This window comes from Melopsittacus undulatus, chromosome 12 (genome assembly GCF_012275295.1).
Source record: "Melopsittacus undulatus isolate bMelUnd1 chromosome 12, bMelUnd1.mat.Z, whole genome shotgun sequence".
NCBI lineage: Eukaryota > Metazoa > Chordata > Aves > Psittaciformes > Psittaculidae > Melopsittacus > Melopsittacus undulatus.
The window spans coordinates 22,483,010-22,503,039 of NC_047538.1; the positions used below are offsets into that span (position 1 = coordinate 22,483,010).

The 20,030-nt window shown below is 41.2% G+C and overlaps 1 protein-coding gene across 1 annotated transcript in view; it reads left to right on the forward strand.

Annotated features, from left to right (window-relative positions):
- Positions 1-20,030, forward strand: part of TMEM132C (transmembrane protein 132C) — a gene marked incomplete at its 5' end in the record, with an annotated part of 144,004 nt that overhangs the window by 116,549 nt on the left and 7,425 nt on the right. The window contains 3 exons of the mRNA XM_031045510.2: positions 14,909-15,114; positions 15,586-15,859; positions 16,882-17,073. Of these exons, the coding sequence (XP_030901370.2) occupies positions 14,909-15,114; positions 15,586-15,859; positions 16,882-17,073 (672 nt within the window). The remainder of the gene's footprint in view (positions 1-14,908; positions 15,115-15,585; positions 15,860-16,881; positions 17,074-20,030) is intronic.

A 20,030-nucleotide genomic window follows, 5' to 3' on the forward strand; every position in this document is an offset into this window, starting at 1 on the left:
TGTCTTTTTATACACCAAAGGATAATAGTCTGGGAACAACCACTAATTCAGTACCTGCAAATTAATTATACTGCTGTTTCAAAAGGAGAGAGGTTTTTATGATGTTAGGTGCCACAGGACAGGCACCACACTGAGTTTCAGTAGAATTTCAGTGTTTATTAAGTCTCCTAATTCTAAATTTTGATAATGTCACCTCAAGTCTTCTGTGCACAGAGTTAATTCATTGCAGAAACAGCTCTGCTGTTAGTTCTGCCTCTCCAGATGTTTCTTATCACCTTTCCAGCTGTGCTTATCACCTCCACAGCTGCAGCAGTGGAATGGATCGGATAAGTTTTCCCCAGCAACTGCAATGCAAAGTCATCCAGGTTGACTTCACATTCTGCTGAGAGCTGTTTTGAATGAACAACTTGATTCTGCACAGAAGTGGCTAGAAAGCATTCACGTGGCTGGTCCATCAATTCAGCACCAGGAGCTTAATGTTGCATAGTAACAAACACCAGTGGGTAGTATTGTCTTAAGGCAACACAGCTCCCTTTCTGCTGTAACTGTGTAGTCCAAGCCCTGAAGGAAATTCACAGTTGTGCAGGGAATCAGTACAAAGACAACACTCTGCATGAATCCCGTTGCACTTTTCACACAGGACTTCCGTGGTACATGATCTTTGAGCAAGAATGATTTTACCTTTGGTCTGGAAGCTCATTTGTATAGGGATTTTATTATGTTACATTTTTTTACAGCACATAGTGCAGTGGGCTTTGTGATGATATTCTTTAGGTGTCTTTAATATGCTATCAGCTCTCTTGATGTCTAGTATACAAATACTGCTGCAGCAGTGTTATGTATTACAGTCAGTTCAGTTTGTAAGTTCATGGAAAGCAATAAAACTGTGGTCAGTTTGCAGGATCTAACAATTTGCTGCACTACTGTAGAATTTATGTAGAAACATTTTTTATACCAGTAACCAAGTAGGTGGGAAAAAGTCACACTTTGAACTAATGAAGCCATTGTAGAAGACTTTTACAGAAAGTGTTCTGCTTTCAGTGGATCCTTCAGAGCCACACAAATCTCTCCAGTTTGCTGGAGCTTGAAGTGCTCCCATGTATCCGTTGCTTTGCAGAGCTTTTAATCTCAAGGAATTCCTGTTAACCTTTTTTCCTAAGGTAGGCACCTAACTACAAATCAAAGCAGAAGCTTGAAATGTAGGTTAGGGATCATCCAGATTGTAACATTATTGGAAACCACCTTCCTGAGGAAGAAAAAATGCGAGATAGCATTCACAAGTTGAAATAAATTCAGCAAAGAAGGACTGTGTTCACTCAGATCAGCACTCTTGCTTAAACAGCTTACACAAGTTCACCAAGTCACTCCAGCCCCATGGGGATTTATTCTTTCCAACAGTGAAAATGACCAACGCAAAGTTCTTCCATTCAGGGGGAAAAATATATATCTGGTGGGCATTTGTTGTATGTGGAAAATGACAGCACAGTCACTTCCCAAAGAAAAATCCCTCTGCAAAAGTGGCTCCTGGGTTTTATAGCTCCGGAGCATATTGATCACGGAGGAGTGAAATTCCCAAACCTTACAAAGAGAGTGTTCCGGCAGTAGTTGCGGTACAGCCTGGGCTATTCCGGCTCTCCAACAGTTTGTTTGGAAGGGATGTTTTCTTGGAGCCCTGTGTCCTTTGATTAGCACTGGGGACCCTGCTGTGCTCTTCTCTTGCTTTCTACAGCAATAATTTATCTCCACTAAAAAGCTTTCTTAAAATGGAGCCTTTTTGCACTAGTGGAATGCTTTTAAGTGGCTTCTAGAAGCTTCCGTGCCTAGCCACTCTGCAGTGGAAGTGAAACACACAACTGGAGGCTGACACACAGTGTTCACTGGAATCAGACAGAGACATTTTTCACGTGTAATTTCCTTCTCTTCAGAAATGGTTTGGAATTGCTCAGATAAATAGAGAAAGGATCTTCGGTGTGTTTAGAACTGTATGCAGAATCTCTAGAGGAGTGCAGCTGTGACATGACTGCTGACTGCTATAGAGCATGCAGCTACTTAAAAATAGAGTTCAGTGAAATGCTTTGAACACAAAGGTTGTATCAGCTCATCATGAAGAAAAATGGGCTTTTTTTTCATCTAGAGTGTTCCCATTTCCAGGAGATTTCTTTACATGGGGAAATGAAGTTTGGGGTTCAAGTCAAATTGAGATGCTCATAGTGGTTTTGATTTTATAAAGCATTCAGAAAGCCTCAGATGGAGCACAAAGGCCTTTCATCCTTAATTCATTTTGAAATTCCTCATCAAGCTTTTATGTTAAATTCTTTTAATATATATCATCTTCCTTTGTAAAACCTCTTTTAGAGACCTTGTTGGAAGTAACCTTTCTGGGTTTTGATCTGTTTGTTGGGGGTTTTTGAAGTCCAGTCATCATAGGTTATATCTGTTGGGAACAGATCATACTGTGTTGAACTAAGAATGTTCATATGTGTTTCCAGTTCATGTTCCCAAGCACAGCTGTCACAGCAGAACCAAAACATGTTTACAGGTATGAACACCTGTACAATAATTTAAACCACAAGCTAAGAAAATAAAGGAGTTCTTAATGAGAGATATTTAATATTTAGACTCATTATCACCTGGAGGTTCACTCAGATATCTTTGTCAGATTTCAGTTGTGTGGAGCTCCTGCTAACTTTGAAGTCAGGCAAGCATACTAGAATTAGGCTAGAAGGTGAAGATGATTGGTGCCTGTTAGCACTTGGCTTGTCATCTTTAGTCGAGTAACTAAGTGTCTGTATAGCTCATGTAAAGGGCCTAAAGGTAATGTTTCTGCCTAGCAATTTGAATGGCCATTAGATAAAAGCTTATTTATATGAATTTTTGAAGTGCCTTGTTTGGCCACAGTTACATTGTTCTCAGTAACAGAGCCCAGTGGAAATCAAAACCTAAGAAATATCTGCAAATAACATGTAATGATTTCCCCAGTGATAAGCACGGTCTCGAGGCAGCTCAGTGCATAGTTTGTGTCCTGTCTTAAGCTGCTGACTACTGCTCCTTTTACTCTTTTATTGTCTCATAGTTTCAGTGCTTGGTTTAAAATTTACAGTTGATTTCATGAACTTTAGAAGTCTTTGAATGCTCCAGACCTTCACACAGTGGTCAAACCTTTTCAGAATGGACACATAGTTTATTATGGCACTAAAAATGAAACAACAGCCAAATTTTACTTTGCTAAGCTGGAATTTACCAATCAGATCCATATATCTGGATCCATTAATAGTAATTGCTGTTGCATACATAGGCTCCTTTTCATCTCCTGGAAGTTCAAGTGGAATGTGACTGGTTTTGCTGGTGCTTTTCCTTAGTTTGCTCAAGAACAAATGTAGCTCCAGGTTCCTGGGTTACATGGCTTCTAGGACAGATGAGATTTCATGCTCTGTTTTCGGAGACTTGCAATACCTTGTAAAGTTGCCAGTTTAAAAACTCTTGTTTATGAACCTGCGAATGACAATCAGCAGTCTTCAATGCTATGTGTATTTCAGAAGCTACTGTAAACATTTTGGGTTTGTATTTCATCATTCTTGTACCAGCTTTTATCCTATTACTACATGAGGGGATGCTGTATACATGGCAGCATGTTCTTTTTTGTATTGCTGTTATTTATGATTGGCAAATTAAAAGCTAGATACTTAGTCTCGGTGTTATTAGCCTTGACCCATACTCTAAAGGCCTCATTTGCTAGCTTCTTTTAGTTTTAAAATGCATTAGCAGCTTTGAGATGTATTCAGATCAAAACATGGATTCAGGTAACAGCAGTCTGCCCATGCAGCTGCTGTGGTTGTCACTGGAAACAGAACCACAAATCTTACCTTTCAGATATCCCTCAGTAACTGTTAATGAACAGTGGGATCCTGATTTCATTAGGACTGATGAGTAAAGGATGACATTAACCGTAGGTAAAGGCCACTGAAAGAATGGTAGGAATTTCTGTGAGGAGCTAAGACCCAGGACAGTGTCACAGCTGACCCTGTTTTATCACAGGAACTTGAAACAAAATCCCAGATCAAAGCAACAGGGAACTGTTGGGGGCTGAAAATCTGCCATGGGGGTTTTATGGTTGAACTCCAGCTTAATAGCTAGAAAAGGCTGGAACTACTGCTACAATCAACACTTCCAAAGCAACAGCGATGGGACTTAAAGATACCTGTCAAGGTTACAGGTATTGTTTAAAGAGCCAATCCAGTAATTATTTACACACCTGAGTAACTGTACTGTAAACACGGGTGACATAGGGAACACCCTCAAATGATGAAATGGTCTTTTAGGATTTGCAGCTTTTCAGAGATTTTGCTGTTTGTGGTGGAAACACTTTATGAAATGAAATTAATGTTTAGTAAATAGACACATGCTCATGTAGAAATGTCTGCTGTCCATTTGTGAATGTGTTCAGATGGAGGGTCAGTCTGGATGCTGTGCAGCACGTGATGCAGGAACGTTGCGGTTTGCCAGTAAGGGAGCTAACATATGGACACATTCATAAGAGTTTAATAAATAGTTAAATACTAATAGTAGTAATTTCTTTTGGAAATTGCAACAATACCCTGTTTCCTAAGGAAAAGTAGACAGCACTTCATTATTTACATGCTACTTAGCTGTTGTCTTAATATACCCAATCTTACACAAATAGCTATGCTTCAAGAGCTTTGGTTGTTTATTTAACCACAAAGAAATTTCACTGCTCTTCCTTGCTTTCCAATACTTGCAAAACTTACAATGTGTCTTAAAATTGAATATAGAAGTACAGTTCTCTCTTTGATAGGCAGCATGCATAGGTATTTTTATTAGCAGTTGAGTTATGCATTTTTCTGCTGGTAGGTTGAATACAGCTCCAAGCAGAGTTGCTGAGCTGCAGGCAGCTATTAAAGAATAGAACTCTTGAGTCTCAGTCCTGCACTCATTAAAGTGCTGCCCTCATTAAAAGCCATCAGGAAAGCTCACCCTGGATTTTTAGTGGTATGGGGAGATGCTCTCAGGCTCCTTGATGTTTCATTATGGATATTCCAGAAAAAAAGCCTTATCAAAAATATGATTTATGGATGCCCTTTTATCATATTGTTTAGGCACCAAATAGAAAGATGATGACTCGAATCAGTGTATATACTTGGTCAACGTGATGACTTGCTCTCTGGGTATAGGGCTGGATGCCAGACTTTGCAATTCAAAAACAGGTTTGCGCCACTAAGGGAAACCATCCTGCCTGTCATTTGTATTAGCCCTGCCTGGAAAAGTGAAGTTATCCATGCATAAGCCAGGCTGTTAGTGAAAGGAGAGCTCCTCATACTTTGTAAATATACTGACCTGAGTGGGGATCAGCTTCTCCTTGCAGCTGATGGACTGATGGGTGATAATACCCTGCTGCAGGACCAGTTTCTGCTACCTGATCTGCTTACTGGAAGGGCTTAACTGGTCCCTGGATCCTTTTGAACTTTCCAGACATGCAACCAGGAGAGAACAAAACAGGTGCCCAGGGGATGGTGAGATGGGGACAGGTGATGACAGAAACATTGACATGAAGGAAAGGGGTAAAGTGTAATGTTAAAGAAAGTGCTAGTGCCAAAATGCATTGGTCTATGAAAACCTGTATGAAGATGTATAGGAATCAGGGTGTGTCTGCCCTTACTTGGTGTACTGCAGTCCTAAAGAATGTGGAAATGCTTGAGATTGCTAAGGAAGGGCCAAATATCTGGTGTGTTGTTCTTCACAAGGCTAATTCAAGATCTGATCATTTTCTTCTCAAAACTAAGGTGTTACATGAGTATTGCAGAACTGATCTCATAGAGATCAATGCTTCTGGTTCTGTCTGAGCTTGGAAGGAACTGTACTTGCTTCAGCAAAACACTGTAGGAGATATGGCCAAATATGAAAATAAGGACGCTCATAAGTGTCTGTCAGGAAAACTTAAGTCTGCTTCAAACAAAGCTTCCCATGGCACCTAAGGTTTCTTCTCTGTGCCTTTTTTACCAGCAGCATCTGGAGGTAGAAAATGATGTGGTGGTTTGTGATGAAGTGTGATACAGATGGTGATTTCAAGGGGAAGCAGGGTTTCAGAAGATCTCATCCCATTAGAAACCCTGGCATGCCACAGGCACATTACGTTTTCCTCATACCTTTCAACTCCTGCTGTATGTGGCAGGGTAAGCATCCAACTTTGCATCACATTTCTGCACCTCAGCATGCACATATATTCTGTGTATGGGGCTTTACTGCAAAGCCTTCAAAACTCAGAGGATTTAAGGCTTCGCATTATGCTTTTAGCACAGGTTATAGAAGAAAATAAAACCAAGGGGCTGTCTAGAAAGATCTGTTTGTTTCCACCAGCTGTTGTGATCAAAGGAGGACACTAACTTCCAAGAAAAAGCTCCTTCAGTGAATACAATGCAGTTGATTTATTGCTCATTTTTGACTTAGGTCAAATAAAACTTTGGAGTTTGTTAGCTAGGTGCAAGTGTTCTAGAGATGAGCACGCTGAATACTGAGGAAGTGGATAAACAGCTCTCATTCCTAACACAACCCTGTTACAAAACAAAGGGAGAAGTGAGAAGTCACTCTGGATGGGGTTTCCAGGAATCCAGTGCAGTCTAATAATAGTCAGGCCATATTCTGTGCAGTCACTTCAATGTGATGCTCACTTCTGTGGTTTTATGGCAGGCCTGCAAGATTCAGTGAGAGCATGAGGGGTCAATCTAAACAACAGCTGCTGCTGCCAGTCCTCCTCCACTGTAGTACTCAGGCAGTTACTCATGGAGGGCTGATGCATCTTTCAGGTACTTCAGCTCACGCAGTCAGAATCGTAGCAGTACTCTCATTTTCATCAGTAAAGTGGTGTGTAACTTTCTAGGAGGAATGTACCAAAGTTGGACTACCTGTAAAGTGTCTGTGTGTTCATTCTGAGCCACGCTGCTTTTGGGTCCTGAGCCAGGGTGTCTGCATGGGGCTATAGGGACTCACCAGCAGACTCAGAACAAGAGTGGGATCTCTGTCACATCTACTCCATGGTGCAGATCCCCCAGGGCCACCACAAATGACCTTCCTGGAGTTTATATTCTATAGCTGTTGAACTGCAAATACAGTTCCTACTCACCATACCCTAAATATAGCCTTGAAAGCCTTCAAAAGCAAAAGCTGTATCTCTGTGAGTCCAAACCCCACAACCCGTTTCTCTGGTGGCTCCTTTTTCCTCTTCTGATTCTATGTGTTCCTATGGTTTGTGTGAAACTGAACAGCATTAAAAACAGGAAGGAAGATCACAGCATGGAAATGACATCATGCTGCTGTTCTGAAGGCCTGTAACTTTGTAGGCTTTTCTTCTGGTAAATCTGTTACCTTCTGAATAAATTGCAGATAGGAAGTCCACCTCCTTGTACTCCTTCATAGTCCTGTGATTTACAGGGATCAATGTGCATCAGCAGAGAGGAAGAACTTCAGAGGAGCTTTAGAAAAATAAAGCTTCTGTCAGATGCAAATACGGCACATAGGCCAGTAATGCATGGAGCTTTCTCGGAAGATGTATCATTAGTGTATACCACTGCTTCCCACGAAGTCAGCCCTTATGGAAATTGAAACTCGAAATCAACATGGTCTGAGGTACTCAAATTCAGCAATAAAAGTTGTAGCTACTTTGCCATTACACAATATGCAAAAACCTCAAGGGCAGCTAAAGAGACTTCTAAACCATATCCTTGCAGATTTCTTTCCCCTTCATCACACTCACTACCTGTGTTACTGATGTCAGTGTGGAGGACCTGTACATCCCAAATGAGAAAACAAAGTGGGGGCAATAACAGTGCCCCCAGTTCCACAGAAAGGGCTTCAAAATCAGTTTCAAAGCTGCAAGATCAAGACAGGCAAAGAAAATGGAAGAAATAACATTAGTCTTATGACAGCTGTAGATATATTGGGAAGATAAGCAATGTTATCCAGACCTTTTGAGTAACACAGGCAGAAGAAACACTTTGCCTTTCCTTCTCTGCTGAAAGCTGTAATTTACATAGTGTGTATTTGTATATTGTAGATACATATCAAGTAAGAAAATTAAAGCATTGGGATGTTCTCAAATGCACAACTTCTGTCCAGAGTGTGTAGATGGAATTAAAAGTCCCTGCATTCACCCTGTTACCCTGCTTTGCCAAGCAAGATATTTAGACCCATGCTGCACATATAGTCTGCCATATCCCTAGTGCGTAGGAGCCAAACTCTCTGTTCAACCCCATTTTCAGAAATTACTTGACTCAAGAGTGCACAAAACAAGGCAGATTTTGGTTTATGTGATAATGCTCACTGCAGAGAGCTCCTGTGTCTCAGTGCAGCTACAGTTCAGCTTCAAAAGCTGGTCATTTGGGAGCAAGTAGATGCCCTCCGGTCTCAGCTGGCATTTTGTGCCCCTTTTACTCTCTCAGTTCTGTCGTAGTGAATGAGATTCAGTTAGTTAAATGTATTGCTTCTGCTCTGTAAAGCTGCCAGCAAAATCCTTGTAATGAGATTAGATAATGTACAGCCTTTTCCCCAAGAAATGCTCTCTGGCTTTGGGGGCTTTCTACTTAGTTTTGCTAATCTGGCTGCCGATACTGAAAATGCAGACCCTTCTCAGCAGAGGGAGGCCAAATTGCTTCTAAACTATGGTCCTGATTTTACAGAGTTCTCCAGCGCTCGGGGCTCAATCCCGATGGAATTAGTGTGGGTTGCTGGGAACTTTGCCTGAGGACTGATTGCAGGGATTCAAACCACATTTGCAATGTGGCAGCTTTTTACAAGCACAAAGCAACACCAATGCACAAGCTGTGTTACCCATTGAAAACTATGGACAGTTAGTGCTAAGCAAGGCAGAATAAGGCTTAAATCAGTTATTAAAGTGCAATACCTGCTCTATTCCCTTATTACTGCTTCCAGAATGGGAGTAATTATTCCTCAACTGTACAAGAAACTAATTCTTTGTTTTTCTTTTGGTGGGTGATTGGTAAAAACAACTCTCAGGGTTATTCTTGCACATAATGTGAAAAATCAAACCTCTCATTTATTAAGATTACAGTCCTATCAGTGTTAAGTTTGCATTACTGTATTTACCTTTATGCTCACCCTGTGAGGGGAGCTTTTGGCTTCACTTTCCAAATCGCTGAGTACAGTTCCAGTTGTAGTCAGTGGGAATGAAGGGGTGGCTCTGGCAAGTCAAGTCACACTAGCAATTAGCAGCTCCTATAATGGATGCTTCCAATTTAAAGGCTGCTCAGACAGTGTCACAGAACTGTAAATATAAGTTTCAGAGATCCTGGAAGAGCTCAGGTCTGAAGCTTTGACTTTTATAGACTTAAACAGTTTAACATGAAAAAATGAGTAGTGTGGGCCTTGGGACAGCTTCCATTTTCCAGCAGTAGGTTACTGATTATTCAGGCTTATGTAGCCAGGCTTTGAAATCCTTGCCATTGCCTGCTGTTCACGTAGCGTGAGATTTCCTTTATACATAAAACCATAGTGTTTAATTGGAATCAAGGCCAGAGAGCTATATAGAGTCTGTCTCAAAACCTCCAGAATTTAATAGAGGATAATTCCCTTTCTACAGAGAATATTGTTTAAAAAAAAATCTTAGAAGAAATTCTATAGCAAGGAAATGAATATTACAAAATCCTAAAGGATTGTCCAAAAAGCTTGTGAAATGATTATCACTAATATTTGCTATATATTACGTGTCAGTATATTCAGTGGATAAGTCATTCTGCTGCTCTGTACTCCTTAGTGGAATGAATGACTTTGTTCACAAATCTTAACCTCCACGAGCTTCAGCTGCCTTTCTGGTGTGTAAGAGTGATGATGCTGAGCTGAAACACGAGGAGTATTTTTCTATTTGAAAAGTGTTGAACATCCTTATTCTTTACTAATTGTCCTGTAAAGTTTTTCATTTAAATTTATATTCCTTTAGGAGATACTGGGAAAAAATCCTTTTGCTCCTAGAAAGGCTTCTGTAATTATTTAAACAGCTATGTAACCTTTGAATATTTTAGCAACATTTACATTTGTATAACAGAAATGAAAAAAATGAGTTTACACACCAAAATACAGGACTTTGAACATGATGAATACAAGCAGGACATCTGCCATTACCCTATCTCCTCATTTATGGTCAGTCCCAAATTTCTGAGACTTTTGAAACCTCGGGGTGCTGAATTAAGGTCGAACCACACAGACTCCTACCTAGGAAATGGACTGATGCCTCACCAGTTCTCAGTGTTCATAAACTTGACAGCATTGCCATTTTAAAACCTTCTCTTTCTGTCCTCCTGAGCTGTCCTTCAGAGACTGGCTGATGTCTCCAGAGGTGAAAAACCACCAGGAGAATAAACAAGATTAGACTCGACCAGGCTCACACAGCCAGTACCACTCATTTATTTTTAGCTCTTGTCGGGTTTTCCACTGCTGTGTACAGCAGATAGGAACCAGAACAGACAGTGCTTTGAGTTCACCACCTTCTGAAACACAGTCTTAGCTTGTATGGGACATGAAATCTGGTTTTTAGAAGCTATCTGCCTCCACCAGCAGCTGAATGAGGAATTTTTAGGAATCTGTTGTAAAATTTAACCCAGCAAAACTTATTCCTATAGAAGTATGAACAGCCCTTTGAAGGCTGCAGAGTCCAAGCACTGTGTTGTCACATCCTTTGTGCATGCCCCCTTCTTGCAGTTCTGCAATGGTGGGATCAAGACCTTAATCTGAAAGGAGTAAGTAAAGATAGACCCAGAGGTTCTGCTTTAACTGGTACTAATAATCTCCTTAATATTCACTGCAGCTAGTCTGTTACCAGATGGAAAGATGCATTCACCCTCCAGATCACAGTCACATAGTGCCATAGGTAGTGATTCAGGAGCGGCTCTTGATTTCCAGGCAGTAGTTTTCTCTGTCAGTTCAATAAAATGTGATTTGTTGCAGAGAGAACCTATCCAAGGTATTCAGAAAGCAATGGCCTTTGTTAGAAAGGGGCACAAAAACATAATACCAGAAAAAGAGAAAGACAAAGAAGAAACCTCTAGGGAACTGTGCTCAGTCCTGTCTTTTGCTGTCTGGCTTCTTTATTTTAGTTTTAATCTGGCAAGAGAAACCAGAAAAGTAGAAAAAAGGGGAAAGTAGCTGAATACAGCTTAATAATGAAAGAAACTGCTGAAATAGCAACAGAAACCTCTTTAAAATGCAAAAGTTCTTGCTGATCTGCTATGCAGAGTAGAACAAACCCAGCCACTTAAAGGTGGTGTCTAAGCAGGCTTTCCCTTCATCATCTCTCACTTCTTCTGATGCCAAAGATAAACAGCGCTTTCAGAGGGAAGATGTGTTCATAGTAAAAGCAGAAATGCTACAGGAGATGGGAGAGAGATCATTGCTCACAGTCCCCAGCTCCTGTTAGCAGCTTCCTTAGACCACTGTGGGCAGGGCTCACACATGAGAGCCGGCCCCTGGACCTTTGAGAAGCCCTGGAGGAAACAGAGCTGAGAAATCCTTTATTTTTCAAGTGACACTGTGTGAGACGAGGTCAAGGGAAGCAAACCCACGTGCACTCACTCTGCTAGCCTGCTATAGTGAACCTTAGCTAAGGTGTATTGCTTACAGAAGCTGTAGACTATGGAAAAGCTTCAATTGAATGTTTCTTTAGGAGTATCGTTAATCCTGTAGATATGGAGCACACACGCACACAATGTGAATCAGACGCTGAGATACTTTCTCCCTTTCATCCCCTGTATAACACTACTTAGGAAGTCTGTTGCCTTTCCTTGTCAGAAGCAATCAGTTTTGCTTCGAGAACGGATACCCAAAAGCACAACAGTTAAAATGCATACAGTAATACAAAACAGTACAGGCTTTGCTCTTCCTGTACTCTCTGTGTGCTACCTTTTAATCAGAAATACAGGAACAGAAGAAAGAGCATGTGTAAGGACATTAGCAGTGCTTGTACTTGGGGAAGAGAGTAATGTTTTTCTCAGTGCAACCCATAAAGACCTGCCACTGTTGCTGATGCATGTCCAGTAATAAATATTAACCTGTAGCCATTTTAAAGGCTGCATGGTAGCTACAGCAGCCACCTCCTTAGAATGCTGTATATATTTGTTTAGCCATTCGTTTGTCGCATGCCCATGAAGGCATATAGCAGCTTTACAAATACAGATAGAGATTGGATCTCAGCCCAGAACCATTTAGGAATTTCAGTTTTACTACTATTGTTACTATGGGTTTTTTCCCTGACAGTTGCATTTGTTCTGTTTCTGACAACACTGGGCTTTAGATATTATTAAATCATACATCTAGACTGGACTTGGTCAGTTTGAAGCTGAGCATGTTATTAGAAATCTTTTATCAGCGTGTGCCTGTGTTTTACCATGCACATAAATAAGCAACTCGTACGACTGCCTCAGACGGCTTGTTCATTTGTCTTTGGGATGAACTCCATAGAAATGAATGGGATGGACCCTGGTGCAGGATGACAATGGCTGCCGCTCCAAGCAGCAATAGATCTTATTGACAAGCCTCCAAAAATCTTCTGCTCAGAGGAAGGCAGGGCTGAAGAGCAAAGAGCCATACCTGAAGCTGCTTTGTCAAAGGTTCTAGTCCCAGGGTCCTTCCGCTGGGCACACTCACAACCTCCCATTCAGTGCTTCAGGTGCAGTGCAGTTCTCTGTTGCTGACCAAGGCTCCCTGGGTTGTGTTATTTACACCTGTGGGGGAAAATGGACAGAGAACTGAATTGTCTTTCCTGAGGTTACAGAGCAGGACAGAAATTAGGGTCTGTGTCAGCCAGGACTTCCTTGTACCTGACCTGCTTTGAGGATGTGGTGCCATAGGTAGCATTCATATGTGGTATATTATTTAGATGTGAATTCTTTTTAATTTTAGCCATCTAAGAACTAGGTCTGTGGTCTAAGATACTTCATAGGGTTTCCCTTTCTGGGAGAGAAACATGGGCAGCTTCAGGGAGAGAAGTAACACTGCCAAGCATCAAGAGAGGAAAATCACCCCCTGGCCATTCCTGTTTCCGTGCAACTGAGACAGCAGCAAGGCATGTGTTAGACATCAGCAGCTCAAACACAGGAGCTGAATGCCCCTGATATGTCTTAACAGCTGTATACTGCTGTAGGCAGAAATGGCTCCATGATCAGGAAGCCATGATGTTTTCTTTCTCAGGGTGAAGCTGAGGCAATGGCAGCATAGAAAGAAAGAGCAACCCATTTATGAAACAGTTCTGAATTACTGCATGGTTTTGTGTTATGGACCTTTGCTGCATAGTACTTTTACTGATGGATTTTATGAGATTAAATGGTCAGTCTTAAACAGCCTAGTGTGAAGTAAGCCTTTTTCTGTATTGCCATTCAAGTTAATGGATGTAAAAATAGGTCATGCCATTCATACAGATAAAATGAAGACATTTCTGCCACGTTCAGACTTTTAAACCTGTCTTGGATAGTGTGAGGCAGAAACCTAACCAGACAGATGGGTCAGGTATTGTAGTACATAGTACTGCTTTCAGTCAACAGAGTCTAGTTACAGCATAACCCTCTTAGGGAATGAGTCATAGGTACGTCTGTGTTATGTTCTCTGAAGTTTCCTTTTTGCAATCTCACCACCACATATTCTGCCAGAATGTGAACAGTGCCTAAACTTGACAGAGGATACAAACAGAACTGGGAACAGTTTAGCTTCTGTGTCTGTGGTCGCAGAGAACATCCATCTGTTTGATTAGCCTGGGGACATAAGCATTTCCAGCCGATAATCTTCATTTGAATAAAATTATATTGGGAATAGGAGTGGGGATAAAAGGGAGCAGATGATAGTATAAATATATGTTCAAGTGGGGAGATGCATCGCTACCACTAATGATATTCGCTATGGGTGATGAAATAGAATTCTGACATGATGGGAGCAAGAGTAGGAGTTGAGATCTGCTGGGTTTACTGTTAATTTCTGCAGACATACCAGCTCATTTAGTGCTGTTACAGCTCTCATTGCCCGCCACTTAATGTATGATGAATGTGCTATAGGATTTCCCCAGACATTTATGACACCTTTAGGAATAGATATGACAATGACTTTATTGCATGGAGTCACTTCATACTATCTGCATCTCTCCTAGTGATTTATATATTCAGGAGTGATTTTATCACTGGTACTCAGTAACGTAACAAATGAGAAAATTCAATGGTCTATAAATTACAACATTGATTAAAGAAGTGATTACTGATGTAACTCTTACATGACTGTCATAATGCTTGCTTATATTTCAGGACAGCCTTTACATGTTAATGATGAATCTACTGCAGTGTTCAGAAATATATTACAGCTTTAATAAAAATGTAAACATTTATAAACAGATAATGTTTATTGTGGGGGAAATGAGTAGACTTCCGTTACTCTTCAGTGGATGAAATCCACTCCAGAGGCAGCTTTGTGTTGATGACTGAAAGCGTCATCGCCTGATGAAGGTACTCAGCAGGATAGAGCTTTGATTTACTGCTTGCCTCTGTTGAGAGCTGGTTTGGTTTGTTGGGCTCCTCTTGACCAAGCCACAAAGGAGCCTTGCTCAGTATAAATTCCACAGCACTGTGATCAGCTAGTGGCTCACTGCATAACAAACAGAAAATCAACCTCCAGCTTCATAAATACCATCCAGTCTTTACGCATCTCCAGTATAATTATCCCTCCTGAGTCAATGAAGGATTTTTCTGTTCAGCTGCTCCCATTGTAAGAGGCCATCATTAACATGCATAAAAAGAAGGGAGCATTTTTTGTTTGCTTTGGGTTTTGAGATGCCGGGGTTACACTTTGAACTTGTTTTGCCACAGGGATTACCCTTTCTTCTTTCTTTCTCTCTTCCCTCTCCCCCCCTTAGGTTTCTGACAGATGTGACTATGTTTTTGTCAATGGCAAAGAAATGAAAGGCAAGGTGAATGCGCTTGTGAACTTCACCTATCAGTATCTGAGTGCTCCTCTGCAAATCACAGTCTGGGTTCCACGCCTGCCGCTTCAGATTGACATTTCGGACACAGAACTGAGCCAGATAAAAGGCTGGCGAGTCCCAGTTGTTTCCAACAAAAGGTGGGTTTCAGTTGCTAAATTTCCTGGGTGTTTTTGTAAAATGAGTGGAGTTGATTTTAACTCTCAGCAAATGAGAACAGCTGCAGCATCTGCACCCAAAATGATGCATCTTCCCCTGAGGAACAGCAACACTGAACTCCAGCTTTGCACCGGACATCTGCAGATGAAATAAAGCTTCTAGAATCTGTGGGAGTTTTGCTTCTGTGCATTTGTCTGTCCTGTGCATCAGAGTACAGTGTGGGACTCTGGTAAGGTCCACTTACAGAGTAGTTGTTGTTTGTGTATATCAGTGGTATAGTCTGTTTGTATGGCTCTTCATCATGTTAGGTAACCATGAATCAGCAGTGGTCCAAAAAATACAGAAGGGAGGGCTGTTATTTAAAGGGATACTCTCCATGAGCACTCTTAATGTTAGTTTTCACTGATGTTTTTGAAAACAATTCTTTATGCTTCATTTTCGTATGAAAACAGACCCACAAGGGACAGTGATGATGAGGATGAAGACGAGCGGAAAGGAAGAGGATGCACTCTGCAGTACCAACATGCCATGGTGCGAGTCCTCACACAGTTTGTAGCTGAGGATTCTAGCCCTTGGGGTCAGCTGAACTACTTGCTGGGCTCGGATTGGCAGTTTGACATTACAGACCTGGTGATGGATTTTATGAAACTAGAAGATCCTCACATTGCCAAGCTGCAGGAAGGCAGGATTTTGATTGGACGGGAAGTGGGAATGACAACGATGCAGGTACTGTGCTCTAGACTGCCACGTTCTGCCATTCCCTTAGAGAACTAGTGTTGGGGGTATAAATAAATCCAATCTTGTTCTGCTATCTTGAAAGAGGGTAATTTCCCATTATGTTTCCATGACCTTCTAGAGTGTCACACAGAGCATTATCCAACAACAGTAATCCAAACTAGAGGTGGTCCAAGGTATGCAGCATGGCCAGAATCTGGAATCCATAGAGCCTTCAGAGATGTTTAGGAGAGGCAGCATTTCCAGGCAGAACCCTTGCCCCACAGGGGTGCAGGTTACCACCAGTCAGCTGATGGGCACCATTTTGACTTTTTGAGACAGAGATCTTTAGATTGTGTCAAGTTACTTTAGATTTATTTAAACATTAGTTCAGGGGGAAAAATTAAAACCTGGTTAATAACCCGGAAAGGCATAATTGGCCAACACCATGTCCCGGTTCTGCCCCTGCTGAATCCTGACTAAAGCCAATACATAAATGCATAGCTAGTCTAGCCTGTAGATCTGAGGAAGGTGGAGAAGAAAAGTGTATGCATGAAGTGGCTATCCTTAGTTCCCTAAAGACAGCAATATGGCCCTTAGTTTCGTTAAAGGGAAGAGTATGCTACAACCTTGACGGTCCATCAGAAACAGAAAAGACAGAGAAATGAGAATTTCCAAGCAAAGTAGCGAAGGACAAATTCTAGATGTTGCTAACCTCCCTTTGCAGTGATTGGGATGTGTGATGAGCTTAACAATACTGGGACACAGAATAACAGGGGCAGAAAGTTTTAAGTTGACTCTTCAAGTGAAGTGATGAAAATAACACAATTGAGATAGTACAGCTCTCAGTACTGGATGCAATGTTCGTGGCTATGACCTCTCTACTGAATGTGTTTCTGACCCTGCTAATGAAATCAGACTGCATTTTCAGTGTGCTCTGCCATTTTATTTCTGTGCATTTGGAGACAAGAAGGGATGATGACCTTAAGGGGTTTTTAATTTTCCTAAGTTGACTCTTTTGTGTTTCTCCAAAGGTTTTGTCTCCTCTTTCTGACTCCATCCTGGCAGAGAAGACAGTGACTGTGCTAGATGACAAAGTGACCATAACAGACCTTGGAGTACAGATGGTGGCTGGGCTTTCGCTCTTTCTTCAGCCAAGTGCATCAAGTAGTCGGGCTATTGTGGCTACAACTGTTGCCCAAGAGTTGCTTCATACTCCTAAGCAGGTAGTGTATACTCCATATTTACTGTTGTTGCCTTTTGGGATGGGGCAGTGTTTTATCGACATGACCTACAGATGATAATTCATGAGAAGTTTGGAAGTTAGACTTAAAATGTAGGTGTAATACTTGTCCATGTCAATTGCTTTCCTCTAGAGGTACTCTGGAGTTGTCTTCTCATGCCTTCCCTTCAGATATGGATTTAATCTGCAGTCAAATATCTGGCTATACCAAAATATATTTTATATCATTTTAATTTTTAATGCACTTTCTTTAGATGATGCAGCATCTGTTATTTTCACAGCACAGGCAGTCTTTGGACAGTGATCCATGTTTGCTATGTGAGCATGCCCTTCTTTTCCATGCCAGAGAGCAGAGAGCTCTCTGTGTCACAACAACTTAATATTTTTAAGAGCTATGAAATAGAGGCAGAAGATAGCCAAATACGTTTCTTTTCCCTTCTAGAGCCACAGCAGATTGCAAGGCTTCTCTCTCCTATTTTTAGATGGTTTTATGGGGGGTTATCATTCAGTTCATGTGCCAATCCTACTTAATTTAAGCCAGCAAATTCCTATATCTATAAAGGGAGTCTTTGAAGCAGCATGTTTCAGGTCACAACCCACATGGAAAAGAAGATTGGAGAACACCCCCAGATCAAGGCAAACAGTTGCTCTGGAACAGATTAAAACCCAGGGTCAGTAGCAGTGGAACAAGCTATGTGTTCATTGCTCTTTCAGTCAGTTAACTTGAAGAGTGGGACTGGGGACCATGCAGTTAAGTCTGTCCACAGCTCCTTCTCTCACAGAAGCTGTATTTTGTCTCACATAGACAGGGAGACATCTCAAGTTTTATGACTCATTTCCATTATTATGCTACCTAATTTTCTGTAACATAAAAATAATTCAGACTCTTTTATAACTTAGTGACAGGAAAATGTCCAAACTAGAAGGACATGCTGCCCATCTGTTCCATTTACTGCATCCTGTAACCATAAGGATCTTATGTAATTAACCCATTTATAACCTTCTCCAGGGCTTAGAAACCATGTTTCACATATTGTCTTTAGACAAAGACTGTAAAAGCAAAAGCTAAAGCCTGCCTAACCCAATTCTGTTATGTAGGACAGAGCACCATTTGTCCTGCAGCATGATTGGAAGAATCATGGCTTTGATTGCAGATAAAAGAACTTGTGGATCTGGAAAGGTTGTACAGATGTATTGTTAGCTTCTTAGATTTATAGACTATCTGCCCAGAGTATGCAAAGATATTCATCAACATCAGGTTACGCCATATTATGACAGGGCATTTCAGTAGTGCACGACATGACATCTCCTATTGTATTATGATACGGCAATATAATACAACTTGTCATTATATATCAGTACAATTGGCAAGTTATTAAGTCATACAAAAGAGTAAAAATGTGTAAATGTGGTTTGTTTTGGAATTATTTTTCCCAACATCTGTGTAATGGAACAGTTTTAGTGACATGTTTTGTTTTAGTTGGTACTTGGTATTTTGCAAGACAATTTTGTTTTCCTCTGAGTAGCACATTTCTGATACTGAAGTGTCTGGGCATATTAGGCTGTCATTCTGAGACTAGACTTTATTAGAAGGCAGTGGAAAACCTTCTCTACACACGGATCCAGAACACCCAGGGAAATCTGGTTGCTTAGCATTAGTCCCAGATTAGTCAGTTTTTCTCACTGCTTCAATGCACGAAGCCTTCTGTCCCAGTTTTCTGCAGACACGGAGCAGTAGCATGATCTTGTGGAATCCCACTTTCTCTACCTCTCCTAGTTCCTCCAGTCTGGAGCCTGCCCACTCCCATTGCCTGTGCTTGTCTTCCTACCACCTCCTCTTCACCAGGAGTAAGGGAAGTGTCCTGCCTGCTTCCCAGCTGAAGGCTTTGTTGGGAGCATCCCTTCTCAATGTGGGGAATTCATGAGGATCAGTTCCTGCTCAAGCACTGTGAGTGTTTGCAGTGCTGATCTTGGTTGTGCTGGGTCAGTGCAGATCTGAGCACAGTCCTGGTTACTGGGGCACTTTGGCAATGCCTTCATCCCGGAGGCCTGAACTAATTCCACAGAACGTACAATTCACTTTTCTTACCTTATTGTAAGACACTCGTTTGTTCTCAGGCCTAAATCTTACTCAGCCTATAGACAGAGCTTGCCCAAGGAAGGGCATTGAAAAGAGACCTTAGGGACTTTGCATTTGCACCACTAAAATAAGAAGACAGGAATAGATTTCACAGTGGAAAATGCATCAAAGGAAATAGTGTTGTTAGCACAGGAGTCACTTCTAGAGTCACATACATCGTTTAATTTGTAGTTTGAATGAAGGGGATAACATTTAAGTCTCTTGCCCTTAGATTAATTAATGCAAGTGTAGGAACGCTTGTGGCTAAATTTTGCAAGCAGTGACTCATGAATTGGAGTGTATCAGCTGAGATCCTTGCAGAGTCAGAATTTCAGAAAGCAAATGCTGTGTTTTCTGAAAATCAAGCCTTTTTGAAAGAGGGTTTTTTCCAAGGAGACAGCCCAGAAGTGAGCATAGACTTGAATGTTGCAAGGGTTTCATTATTTGTGCCTTTTACTCTCAAACAAGTTTATAAAAAGGCCCAAATAACATCAGCAAACCTTGCTGATGCAACTGAAAAACAGTTCAGATAGTGAAGGTTTTCTTTTCCTCAGGAATGATTGTGTATGTCTCAGCACCGCTGCATGGAAAAAAACAGCCAGTGTGTTCTTAGATTTTTTCCTTGGCTTCACTTTGGCACCTTCAATAGCCAAGCTTCAATATAGATTAGTGAATGTCCTTGGGTAATTGGTACTCTGGCAGGCACAATATTGTCCCTAGCAGATGCAGCAGGACATCTGTAGAGTGCAATGGAAGGCATAAAGTGTTATACAGGTTGTGCTCTTACAGACCTTGCAGTATCATAGGAATGAATTCAGTAT